Source organism: Equus asinus, chromosome 8 (assembly GCF_041296235.1).
Source record: "Equus asinus isolate D_3611 breed Donkey chromosome 8, EquAss-T2T_v2, whole genome shotgun sequence".
Classification (NCBI taxonomy): Eukaryota; Metazoa; Chordata; class Mammalia; order Perissodactyla; family Equidae; genus Equus; species Equus asinus.
The window spans coordinates 79,682,916-79,696,137 of NC_091797.1; the positions used below are offsets into that span (position 1 = coordinate 79,682,916).

General features: G+C 58.7%; 1 protein-coding gene across 3 annotated transcripts; it reads right to left on the bottom strand.

The window, feature by feature from the left end:
* Positions 1-2,625: 2,625 nt before the first annotated feature.
* On the bottom strand, positions 2,626-10,978 carry SDS (serine dehydratase). 3 transcript variants are annotated; one of them, XM_044775823.2, is made up of 8 exons: positions 10,788-10,978; positions 7,808-7,962; positions 7,366-7,405; positions 6,978-7,117; positions 6,788-6,879; positions 5,817-6,044; positions 3,579-3,703; positions 2,626-2,891 (listed from the first exon to the last, which is right to left on the bottom strand). In XM_044775823.2, the coding sequence occupies exons 1-8, from the start codon at positions 10,882-10,884 to the stop codon at positions 2,626-2,628; spliced, it is 1,143 nt and encodes a 380-aa protein (XP_044631758.2). In that variant the 5' UTR covers positions 10,885-10,978. The 3 variants fall into 3 exon arrangements, with proteins under 3 accessions (XP_044631758.2, XP_014714111.3, XP_070372225.1); XM_014858625.3 differs by having other exon boundaries at positions 2,626-2,825; positions 10,788-10,967; XM_070516124.1 differs by having other exon boundaries at positions 2,626-2,825; positions 7,808-8,179; positions 10,788-10,928.
* Positions 10,979-13,222: the final 2,244 nt, after the last annotated feature.

Here is a 13,222-nt window from a genome sequence, read left to right on the forward strand (position 1 = left end):
ACCCACACATCACCCATGCATCCACCCACACATCACCCATCTACCCAACCACATCGCCCATCCACCCACACATCACCCATCCACCCACACATCACCCATCCACCCACACATCACCCATCCACCCACACATCACCCATCCACCCTCACATCACCCATGCATCCACACATCACCCATCCACCCACACATCACCCATCCACCCACACATCACCCATCCACCCACACATCACCCATCCACCCACACATCACCCATCCACCCACACATCACCCATCCACCCACACATCACCCATGCATCCACCCTCACATCACCCATCCACCCACACATCACCCATCCACCCTCACATCACCCATCCACCCACACATCACCCATCCACCCAACCACATCACCCATCCACCCACACATCACCTATCCATCCACCCACACATCACCCATCCACCCACACATCACCCATCTACCCAACCACATCACCCATCCACCCACACATCACCTATCCATCCACCCACACATCACCCATCCACCCACACATCACCCATCTACCCAACCACATCACCCATCCACCCACACATCACCCATCCACCCACACATCACCCATCCACCCACACATCACCCATCTACCCAACCACATCACCCATCCACCCACACATCACCCATCCACCCAACCACATCACCCATCCACCCACACATCACCTATCCATCCACCCACACATCACCCATCCACCCACACATCACCCATCTACCCAACCACATCACCCATCCACCCACACATCACCTATCCATCCACCCACACATCACCCATGCATCCACCCACACATCACCCATCTACCCAACCACATCACCCATCCACCCACACATCACCTATCCATCCACCCACACATCGCCCACCCATCTTCCCATCCATCCATTTTACACCCATCTGTCTATTCATCTCTCATCCATTTGTCCATATCCGTCCGTCCATCCATCCATGTGTTTATAGGTCCTGTTCTAGGGCCCTGTTAACCACCAGGACCTTCCCAGGTCCTACTGTAGGGTACAGATCAACGCAAAACAGCGTCCCTCTGCATCCGATGTTCCCCAGAGCCGCCACAGGAGACAAGACTTGCCCAGTGCTGTGTGCCTGGGGAGAGGAAAGCACACAGCCCTGCAGTCAGAGACCTGGGCTCGAATCCTGCCTCCACCCGAGCTGTGGGACTCGCCCTCTCTGAGGCTCTGTTGCCTCTTCTGTAAAATGGGGCGGTGCTGTGAGCAGCACCTCCCTGGTGGGTGGCGAGGGCTTGCTGTGATGGCGGCCGTGACGCACGCAGCCCCGCGGGGCGGCACTCAGCGCTCGTTCCTTAGCAAGTATTTGTGGACCGTGTCCTGCACGCCGGGCACTGTTGTCAGGTCGTGGAGACACCTTGTGACAAAAGGAACAAAAGGCCCTGCTCTGGAGACAGTTAACAAGGTGAAGGAACCTAGAGTGTGTAAGGTGCCCGTGGACGCTCTGGAGAAAGTGCACAGCGGCATCCCCACAGCTGGCGTGGCTCTCAGACTTCACTCTGAACTTGGCGATCCAGAAAAGTGCGCTGGGGCTGCTGTGGGTGGTGTGGGGACGTCCTGAGTGGGGTCCCTCGCCTACTCGCAGGCCTCCAGGCCGCCCGGCAGCTCCTCTGTCTGTTTTGTATGCCGGCTTTAGCACACACTCTCCTCGGAAGAGAGGGTTTCCTGTTTCTGGAGAGTTTGCACGACACTGACTTCAAGTCCACTCTTTCCCTGTCCCGGAGATGAGCGTCGTCAGTGTACACACCCCCAGGGATGGGGGGCTCACTACTCTGCTCCCATGGGTCTGACTGTTATTGGGAAGGACGGTCTGCCTCTTCTGCCTCCCCAGCTGGCTCTTCCTCCCATGGAGACAGCCCTTGTCCCACCCCGAGCCCTCTCGTGCAGCGCCACTTCCCTGCCCTGCTCCCCGCCAGGCCAGGATGCCCCATCCCGGCATACCAGCCCAGCTGGGGTCGGGGTCCCGGCCTCCCTGTGGGCTCCCGAGGAGAGGACGGGGGGCACTTGCTGTTGAGAGCTGGGCCGAGACCAGACGTGGGGGTGAAGGAGGGGAGGGAGGAAGACAACAATGATGGAGAATCCGGAGGATCTTCGTTTCATAAATATTTCTCTTTGTCAATGAAAAAGTTTGTACGGTAGAAAAATGAGGAAGGATGGGGTTTCGGGCTTCCTGGGAGGAAGGACGAGGTGGTTCCTCAACCCTGGACCACAGCCCTGTCCACCTTCCCTGGGGGAAAGGCCTGGGGTGGGGACACCTCTCTTCCATCCTGGTCCCTCCCGCCCACGCTGCTCTGGGGCCTGGTACATTGTGTGTGGCGGTTGTCACTCTGTTAAGGACCGTCACAGAGCGGTCACACAGACGGCCAAGAGCTTCAGTTCACAGCTTCACTGGCTGCTGACCGCCAGGCCCCGCCTCCGGGAGCGCTGGCCCCTTGGCACAGCGTCAGAGAGGACAGGAGGGTGACTGGCTGGCCTGGCCACAGGCCCACAAGCGGCCACGAGAATACGGTGTGCAGCGGGGAGCTGGTGAGACTCCGGCCCCTGCAGGGGTCTCCCGGGCAGGGATCGGCACACGGGGAGGCGTCCTCACTGGGGCAGCCCGTCCTTCATGCCCAGCTGCTCCCTCAGCTGGGCCAGGCTGATGTTGCTGCCCCCACAGACGATGACCACGAGCGAGGACAGCGGCGCACGGAGCTTCCCCTCGCCCTGCAGCTTCTGCACCACGTGGCTGTAGACGGCGGCCAGGGCTGCCCCGCAGGCGGCCTCCACCAGGATCTTTTCGTCATCTGCCCGAGGAGGGGGAGGTGAGGGCGGGGCCCGAGTTCCACAGGGTGCAAGGGGACTGTCGGGCCCTGGGTAAAGTGTGGGGTTTATGAGCCAGTCCACTCTTGGCCTGGCCACAGACTCAGGTCCTGGACCAGCCCCATCGTTACCCTAGACGGACCTCCCAACCTGAGCCAGGGCTAGGTTTCATCCTGATGCTAACATTGATAAAATGGTGATAGTCGCCTGAGCACTGTGTTGAGAAGGATTCTGAGGCATCGCCTGAGTAGGAGAGCCGTGGTTGATTAGCCAAACTGACTGCCAGTGCAGGAGAATTAGGTGGCAGCATATCTGCGACCCTGTATGCATGTGTGTGCACACAGGTGTGTGTGTGCGTGTGTGTGTCTGTTTGCCATCCCTGTCCTAGGCTGAACCTAGAAAGAGTCCCATGTACTTCCAGACCCACCCCTGAGCCCACAGCTGAGGCCCATGCTTTCCTTTTTCACCCTGGCTACCAGGAAGCTCAGAAGCAACCTTTTTAAAATACTCAGTTACTGTCCCCTACTGTCATGGTTATCAAACATCTTCATTTGTGGCTTTGGCCCTCCTATTTTTACCACTGCACTGTATTCTCTTCATTAACGGGAAGTTCTAGGAAGGGACAGGAGACAGAACTGTGAGGGAAGTTTGTGGTGAATGCAATCCTGTGGCCCCAAGTGGACAGCAAATTAGTTCCCGGACCAGTGGGTCAGGTCTTGAAAGGACTTGGCACGTACCCAGGAACTTCTCCACGGCGGCCACTGCCTCCTGGTCCGAGACAACTTCAGAGAAAACGGGGTGTTCCTGAAACAGCTTCAGGGCCTCAGCCGCCACAGTCTTCACACCCAGGGCCTTGGCGACACTGGCAGGGGAGTGATGGAGGAGGGGACAGGAATGGGGGAAACAGAGAGAGGAGGGAGGCAGAGGTCGGGATGGCGGGGAGAGACGGAGACGGGGATGGGTGTGAGAGGGAGGAGGCAACTGGGGCTCCGCAGGCGGGGGCACGGGGCGTACCCTCCGCAGCCGTGAAGCACTGAGAGGTCCCGGGGGCTCCCCGGAGCGAGTGGGGTCCTCTAATGAGGCACAGGTTGCTTCAGTGGGGCAAACGGTGTCATTTTCTGTTCAACATCAGCTCAGGAGCAAGTGCCTGGAAGACCCCCTTGCGGTCCCCCGGAGGGACTCCCAGCCTTTGCTCCGGGCTGTCACCACCACCTGCTTCACCCACACTGAGCTTAGCACCGCTCTGCTGGCCCAAGGCCTGCCCGCCCTTCAAGGCTCAGGATTAAGGCCACCTCCTCCCAGGAGTCCTCCAGGGGGAGCACTCAGTCCCGCGGCCCCACGTGGAATTCTCCAACGGTCCTCCCCCTGAACACAAGCATAGCGCTGACTTCTTGAGAAGTACTGGGTGCTGAGCACTTCACAAGTGTCATTTAACTCTCGCAACAGTTCCTGCTGTTAGTTGGTTCGATTTTATAGAAGGAGAAACTGAGGCAGAGAGCACGCAGTGACTTGCCCGAGGTCCTGCGTGGAGGGAGCAGTGGTGCTGTGGCTGCCGGCAGGGTCCTGTGACTAGGACCTGCGTGCGTAACCAGCCTGTTCCATCCCCCGCCTCCCCGAGTCATCCCTGGCTGCTCCCATCTCCCCGACTCGCCCAGGTGCATCTCGGGGTCTGGACCACCTTAGCCCTTAGCCCAGCGTGTGGCTCAGAGTTGGTGCTCAACAATTATTTGTTCAGTCCCAACAGTGTGGGATCAGAGGCCAGCACGGTGGCTCCGGGGCACTGGGCATGGGAATCCAGAAGTTGTTCTTACTCAGACTCAGTGGCCCCTATCTGTGGCAGACATGTCGGCCCCATATCTATTCCAGCTGCACACATGGAGGCCTGGTGGGAAGACATTTCGCAGCCACCCCTGCAGTAGGTGTGGCCATGTGACCAAGTTCTGGCCAATGAGAGGTAAGTGGAAGTATTGTGTCTGTCTTTAAAGGAGGGGCATAGCTTCTGCCCTTGCTTCCACCTTCCTGCCACATGGAGTATGGGTGTGATAGTTGGCACTTAAGCAGCCATTTTGGGCCATAGGCTACATGATGAGGATGATGGGGCAACAAACTCAAGGAATCTGGGCCGCTGCCTTCAGGGTGCTGCCCTGGGACTGCCTGCCTGCCTCTAGACTTTTTTTAATTGAGGTATAATTGACATATAACATTATATGGAGTTTCAGGTGCACAACATAATGATTCACTATTTGTATATATTGTGAAATGATCACCACAATACATCTAGGTAACTTCTGTCACCTCACATAGTTACAATTTTTTTCTTGCGATGAGAACTTTTAAGATCTATTCTGTTAGCAACTTTCGAATATGCAATACGGTATCATTGACGATAGTCACCAGTCTGTACATTGCAGCCCCAGGGCTTATTTATTTTTTAACTGGGATTTTGTACCTTTTGACCCCCTTGACTCATTTAGCCCATCGCCCGCCCCCCAGACTTTTTTTTTTAATATAAAAGAGGAAATGAAGTTCAATCTTGTTTGAGCCACTGTTATTTTGGGCTCCCGTATAATGTGGCCAAACCTGATCCTAATGAAACACCATCTGTCAAAGGTGTGGGGCTGGGACATGAGCCCGGGCACTGTGTTTATTCCTCACTGTCCCCCAGGATCAGCCAGCGTCTTGCACAGATTAGGGGCTCGGTAAATGGCTGGCAAATTAATGAGGTGTGGAGCCCTCCCCCAAGGATCAGAATGAATGACTAGTGTTAGACTTTTCATGTGCAGAAGTGTGACGTTCATGGTGCTGAGCCACATAGACTTGGGTTGGGTCCCAGCAGTACCACCCACGGACTGTGACTCTGGGCAGGTGACCGAAGCCTCGGTGTCATCACCTGTGAAATGGTACTGGTGTCGGGACCTGCCCGGCAGCCCCCAGGCTGGCTGACCACCCGACGGGGCCCTCCCTTGGCTGCTCACCTGGTAATCTGGGGCAGGGAGACGAGCTTGCCGGCAGTGGTGGCGGCGTGGAAGCTGTGGGCTCCGAGGGTCTCCATGGCGATGACGGGCACATCCCCCCAGCCCACCTCCTGCAGCCCCTGGACCACTCCGCACAGCAGGCCCCCGCCGCCCACCGACAGCGCGATGGCCCCCGGCTTTGTGCTCAGGGTCTCCTTCAGCTCTCTCACGATGGAACGGTGGCCTTCCCTGCAGTGGGTGGGAGGGTGGCAGGTCAGGGCTGGGCTTCTTGGGGACAGCAGGCGGGGCTCCTGGCGGTGCCACTTGCCCTCATCCCAGGCAGCTGACGGGCCTCGGGGCTAGTCCCCTCCTCCCCGACTCCGCCCAGATCTCCAGCTGCCAGCAGCTGCCTCTGCCCCGAGGGCTCTCTCTGCCACCGCAGCTGCCTATGAATGTGACAACCGGCGGTGCCAGCAGACGACAGCCCCTGAGGACACCCCCTGAGAATAGCCCCCAGCCAGTGACGATGAGAATGAAGAGTTGCGGGTGTTGCTGTCTAAACTCCAGCATCCTCTCGCACGGGTGGGATAACTCTGGTTCACGTTCCACACTGGCTCCCAGGGGCCCCCCGAGGGTTTCGGCTCCAGCTGCCCCCAGCAGCCGCCTGCCCAGTTGAGCCTTAGTGGCTTCCTTCCTTCCCCACGCCGCTAACGAATCACCTCCCACGCAAACTGCTTTCTGTGAAATCTTTGTCTCGGGTCTGCTTCCCGGGGGACCCAGTCGCAGATTGCTGTGTCTCTGAGCTTGTGTGTTGGCTCATGGGAGTGTTGGGTGTGGCCACGGCGAGTGGGCGTTGGGGCGCGTGCGTGTGCGTTTGCTATCTGCTTGTGCTTCTACACGATGCCGTGCACACGCGGGCACAACTGCCGCACGTGATGGTGTGCTTTGTGGTAGGTGCCCAGGGCTGGAGGGGTGGCCCTGGCTCTGCGTACCAGATGAGGGGGTCGTCGAAGGGAGAGATGTAGACCCAGCTGGGGTTGTTCCTCGCCAGGGCCTTGGCCAGCTCGAAGGTGTCGTCCAGCATCTGCAAGACCACAGGGGAGGTGGCATGGGGTGAGGCGCCGGAGGACCCTGCCCTGCCACCAGGTGCCCTCTGTGGCCCCCGCTCCGGTCAGCACTCACCTCACCCGCCACCTTGACCATGGCACCCTCATTCTCGAGCCGCTCGATGGTGACGGCAGGGGTGGTGCTGGGCACAATGATGGTGGCGGGAACGCCCAGCTTCCTGGCGGCGTAGGCAGCTGCCATGCCTGCGTTGCCCGCTGCCAGGGGTAGGGGGTGGAGAGAGCGTCAGTGTGGGAGGAGCCGGGAGCCTGGCTGGGACCATTCAACCCAACCTCAGGGCTCTGAACTCCCCTGGGTGACCACCGGCCTCCCCCTGGAATCCAAGTTGGGACTGCTATAGATGTTTGCAACAGCTCATTGCTGGGGAAACCAGGGCCCAGAGAGGTGGAGCACTTGGCCCCGGGACACACAGCAGAGGACAGGAAGAGGCATGCAGGCCACCTACCCGAGCAGCAGATGAAATGTTTACAGCCTCGCTCAGCCCACTGTGGAGGTAAGTGGGGAGGGGTCAGGCCCACCTCAAAGTCTGTCCCAGGGCTTTCCCCTCCCACCTGGAATACCTCCTACTGTTTCCAACTTATGCTGACCTCTCCTTCCTGCACACAGAATTGTACTGCCCTGGCCTCTGACATCCTCCCTCCCCGAAGAGGCTGGTTCAGGGACGGGTGAGGGAGAGGCCGGCACCTGGTGGCTCTGGGGTCAGCCCAGGAGGGGACCTCACGGACGGGCACCCCTCAACCCGAGGAGGTGCTAATGGTGGATGCTCAGGCATTGTGGGGAGTTAGAGGCCCAGCCTGAAAGCCCGAGACTTCACGCAGCACTCGCCCTGCCCTGTCGAGGAGAGAGGACCTGGCGCCCCCGCCCTGCTGACGGAGCCCGTCCTGTACCGTCCTGCAGAGGTGCCCGATGCCCCGGATCTTGAAGGAGCCGGACGGCTGGGCGCTGTCCATCTTGAGGTAGACCCTGGTGCCGGCCACTTTGGAAAGGGACGGGCTGTCCCGGACCGGGGTCTGCACGTGCAGGGACTCTGTGGACGTCATTGCTGGAGGAAGGAAGGAAACCCGGAGGGTTGGAGGGTGGCCCTGGTGCCAGCGCAGCCTCTCGGTGTGGCTGTGAGTGACCCTGTTCCTTCCCTTCCCAGGAGGCTGGGACAGGGCCCGGATCACAATGTCCTGGAGACGGGGTCAAATCTCAACTCGGCCTCCTCCTCACCAGGTGACATCAGACAAGTCATCTCCCCAGGGCCTCAGCTGCCTCATCTGTAAAATGGGGATAAGGACCCCCTCAACACCCACCCTGCTGGGAGGCTCGACCCTCAGCAAGAACACTCAGACCCCACAGCTTTGGAGGGGCGTGGGGGGGAGGGCGGTGCAGGTGCTGACTCAGAAGGAATGGCAGGATGGCTCAGTGGGTAAAGCAGGGGCGGGACATCAGGTCTGGGCTATGTGTGCGAAAAATGTGGACACACACAGTTCACTTGCTTCCACGTGCATGGAGCATCCCAGGACACACACGCGAGGAACTAGTCCGGGCGGGGCCTCTGGGGAGAGCGGGCGCTCCGAGTTCCCTTGTGTGCTGTTCGATTGGCCGCGGGCACATATTCATTATATAAATATGTGTGTATTTTAAAACGAACTTTTGGAAAGCCCTGTTCCTTGTTTTAAATTATTTTATTTATATTTATTATTTTATTATTATTTATTATTATCCAGCTTCTTCTTCTTATCATGTTTTAATAATAATCACTATAGTACTTAATGATCACTTATAAAGTGATCACCATGTGCCAGGCACTGTTTTCAGTTTGGCAGATATTAATTCATTGCATCCTTTGGACAACCCTAGAGATGCCACTATACCGCCCCATTCTTCTGATCAGGAGACAGGCTCCCATCATGTTTTCCAGGATGGCTACATAACCTCCTCCCATCCCGCAGGCACCGCTTTCGAGGCGCCACTGACGAGCTCTCTGCGGGAGGAGGGGTCTATGTGTCCTCCCCTGGCCTTGGGGGGCCTGTGGCTGCAATGGAGGTGACAGTGTGACGTCCGAGCAGTGGTGTGCTGGTGAATGGTTAACAAGGGGATCTCTGAAGGAAAGCGAGGCCCCGACTGCAGGGCATGCCCTTCCGTGACGCACGTCCCTCGCCAAGGCCAACATGATGCAATGAACACGGACAGGCACAATCCGCTCCCAGAGCCGGTGTAAGCCGGCTCCAGGGCCCCGCCGCCCCCAGGCGGGGTCACAGAGGCCACACAGCCTGGCCATCTCTCCGGGAAGCTCCCTCTCAAGGCGCAGCCACCGAGATGGGAGTAAGCCCAGGCCACGTGCGGAGGCCACATATGGGCGTCCCAGTGACCGCTGATGGCCAATGTCAACTGCCAGACAGGGGACACCACTTTGAGATGGCTCCAGCCCAGCCCCCGTCACACTGCAACCATATGAGAGCCCAGTGGGGGCTGCCTGGCTGAGCCCAGAACCACGACAGGTAACAGCGTGATGATGGCTGTCATTTGAAGCCGCTACATCTTGCAGTAGTTTGTCACCCAGCGATGGGGACTGGAACATTAATGTGCCTTGCCCAAGATCACACAGCCAGGGGTTGGCGGGGGGGGGGGGGCAGGATCTGAACCCAGCAGTCCGGTTCCAGGGCCGAGGCTCTCTCTAGGACACGTGGGGGTGGCTCAGGCCCCCTGGGAGACGGAGAAGTTGAGGTGGCCCAGCCTTTCCATCTTGTCCTCTCTCCTGCTGAGAATCATGGGGGAGGCTGATGCCCCTCGACTTGGGCTGAGCCAGAATTGATCAGCGGGTAGTTGGGTGAGCGGCCTCTCTGGTCCCCCCCGCCCTGTACCATCCTGGAAGGCAAAGCCCCCACCGCGTTTCCAGTGACACTGTCTGGTCCAGCCCCCCCCCCCCCCACCCCGGCCCTCCTGGCTCAGGCATCGCCTCTCCCAGATTGGGCCAGATATGCCTGGGTCAGAAGGAAAGTAGGCGATGGGATTCCTGACACCCCCCGGCCTTAGAACCCCCCAAATGTGGGCATCCCATGTCTGTCCAAATTAACCGACATTCAGGGCCTGGGAGGCGGCCCAGACAGACACTGCCTCCCCTCTAGATCTTGTGAATGAAAGCTAGAGACTGGAGGCACTCCACAAGGGGCTTCCCCCATCGGTCTAAATAGCTCTCAGCTCCTGGGGGCTTTCCCCAAGCCATGGCCTCCCCCCCAGCCACCCCCCCACCCCCTGTTCTGGCGGACTGGACCTTAAAGCCCTGGGTCTTGTGAAGTCACCAAGCCCTGGCCTCAGGGATCTCTCCCGGTTGGAGTTGGGAAGTGTCAACCACGAAGACCCCTTACCGCTGGTTTGGGAAGCCCCTCCCACCACCTGCCTCTGTTGCAGCATCAGATGCCTTCAGTGAGGCAACAGGGACCCCTCGCGGGCATCACCCCTCGCCCTGTGTGAAGCCAGCACCTGTAAACTGCCCCCACCCCATTCCCACCCTGCTACTCTCGCCCCTGAAGGGGAGACTTCAGAAAGGGACGCTAGACAGGCGCCCCACCGTCAGAAGTCACTCCCCCTCTCACTCGGCTCACAGTCAGAGCTCAGTAAAAACGAAATATGATGACTTCTGGACCGGACACTTTAAATGCACTATCTCATTTCACCCTCACAGAAACCTTATGAGGAAGGTCCTATGACCGTCCCCATTTTATAGATGAGGAAACTGAGGCACAGAGCTGGATGTGAACCCAGGCAGTCTGGCTCCAAAGCATGGGTTTTTATGCCCAACAGACTCTTTCTACCTGCCCTTCTTCCCCTGGGAAGCCCCGGCTGGCGCAGGCACTCCGGTCCTGGGATGGGGCCGCTCACCTGGCAAAGCGATGGAGCGGGGCGCTGGGTAGAGCGAGTAAGCCAAGGAGGGATGACTGGAGATGGTCCAGATGGATAGACTGGGCAGATGGCCCATGGACAGATGGGGGGTAGGTGGACAGGTGGACTGTCTTCTGAACTGTCCCAGGGGCTGCCCATCCGGGCTTTATTCAGCGGGTGCCTCCGCGCAGCCAATGGGGCCCCAGGGCTGGCCACGCCCCCGCCAGGCCCCGCCCCCTGGCCTGAAGCCGCTGCGGGCTTCCAGGAGGGGGCAGGGAGGCTGGCTGTGCGTTTCCCTCCGGCAGCTTCCTCCCATCTCTCCCTCCCTCTCCTCTCCGCAGGGCCACTTCCGCTTCCCGGTCCTCAGCTTCCTCACTTGCGAATGGGGCCCATACCTACTTCCCAAGGGCTGTGAGGAGCTTACAGGAGGAGGGCCAGGAGAATGCACTTCAAGTCGTCAGCATGGCGCATAGTAGGCACCCAAGAAACAAACCACAGGAGGAAGTGGGTACTATCATGATCCCCATCTTACAGAAGGGGAAACTGAGGCACACAGCTAGTGAGAGGGATGAGCCGACACTTGAATCCAGCAGTTGGACTCCCAAACCTGCAATCCGAACGCAGTTCCTTATTGCCTTCCCCTGTCATCTTTTAGGACTCTTTTGTCATAAAGCGGCAGATGGGTAAGACCTAGGCGGGTCAGGGTTCAAATCCCCGCTCTGCCATTTACTAGCTATGGCCCTGGGCAAGTCACATGGTCTCCTGGAGCCTCTCTTTGCTCATCTGTAAAATGGGAATGGGAATGGTCCCTCCCTCCTAGGATTAGGTGACACAATGATGGATGTATGTAAGGGACTGGAAACTGAGAGAGTGCTCAGTGTCAGCAGCCATCCCCACCAGCCTCATCATCACCATCTTCTTTGTCATCACAGAACCGGAAGGTCGTGCACCTGAACTCACTCCTGGCCCCATGCCAAGCCTCTTGTCTGTCCCTGGCCGTGTGCAGGGGTCTGTACATCCACCGGGGTGGTGCGCACAGACACAGGCACACAAACACACACACAGGCCCGGCCGGCTCTCTCCCGGGGTCCCCTCAACAAAGCCCTCTTGTCTGGCTGGCCGGGATGAAAATGTTGATGAGAGAGAGGGCAGTGAGGGCACGAACAGCTTGCACAGCCCCCTCTCCGTGGGACAAGCTGTCCTCTCTTGGAGGCCCCGTCTGACTGTCGCAGGCTCTCCCGAGCCCCCTCCCCAGTGGGACGTCTGCGGTGGGCACCGAGGATACAGGATGGCAGAGCCGAAGTGCTGTGGGCATCCTGCAGCTCACGTGGAGACCCAGCCTCCCTGTGTGCATCTGGGTGTATACAGCCGGCACTCACGGTGCCCCAGCATCTGCTTGGCCTGATCCCAAGCCAACTGTTTCCCCTGTGGGGTTCTCCTTAACCCTCACACAACCAGGGGGATGGGCATGGTGGGTCCCAGGTCCCAGGCGAGGCCAGGCTCGGAGGTGGAGTGAGATGGCCCAAGGTCGCCCGGGGGGCGGCAGTGGGATGCTGACTCGGGATTCTGAATCCTTTGTGGACACTGGGCGGATGGAGAGGGCGGAGGTGGGGCTGGGGGGGCACAGCTGGCCCAGCCTGGTCACATTCAGAGGTCCCCGATTTAGGCTTTTGGCGCTGTCTCTGCCTGAGGTTATCCACGCAGTCGGGGCGATGGGGCCGAAGGGTGGCAGCCATCTCACAATGCCGAGTGGACCTCTGCCCCGGCGGCTGGACACGGGCAGCCGTGAGCGGCGGGAACCAGGTGATCAATTCCTTCTTTAGGCCTCTCTGTGTGGTTCCGTTTGTTTCAACAGGAATGTATCACTGTTGTGATTTGAAAAACACCAGATCAAGAAAATCAATCATACGAGAACCAAAAAGAGAGAAAAAGACAAAATATCCATCACTGTTGTTGACATCCTGTCTGGGCGCATCTTTTCTTAAATAATCACTTTATGGAGACATGATTCCCAGGCCACGCAGTCCACCCGTTTACAGAGCGCCAGTCTGAGAGCACCTTAGGTGTGGGTGCTGCCTGCCTTTTGGTGTCTGAATAGTCTTCTGGTGTATGGACCGAGCGCGTTTTTATTATCCACTCAGAAGTTGGTGAACTTTGCTGCCGGGGCATATCTTCATTTCTAAATATAGAAGAAATATGGGCACGTGTGGGTGCACATGGGGTTCTGTGTCCCATCACATGGATGGGACCCGAGACCCTAGGAGGGCGGGGGGCTCACTCCAGGTTGCCCTGGGGCACAAGTGGAGCAGAGGCAGGTGGAGTGCGGTGTGATGGGGGCGTTCTGACCAGTCAGCAGCTGGAGGGTCTCGGAGTGTGGCTGGCCATGGTCGCTGTGTTGACCTTGGGGGGATCAGTCCTGTGCAGGAGGGCGGGGT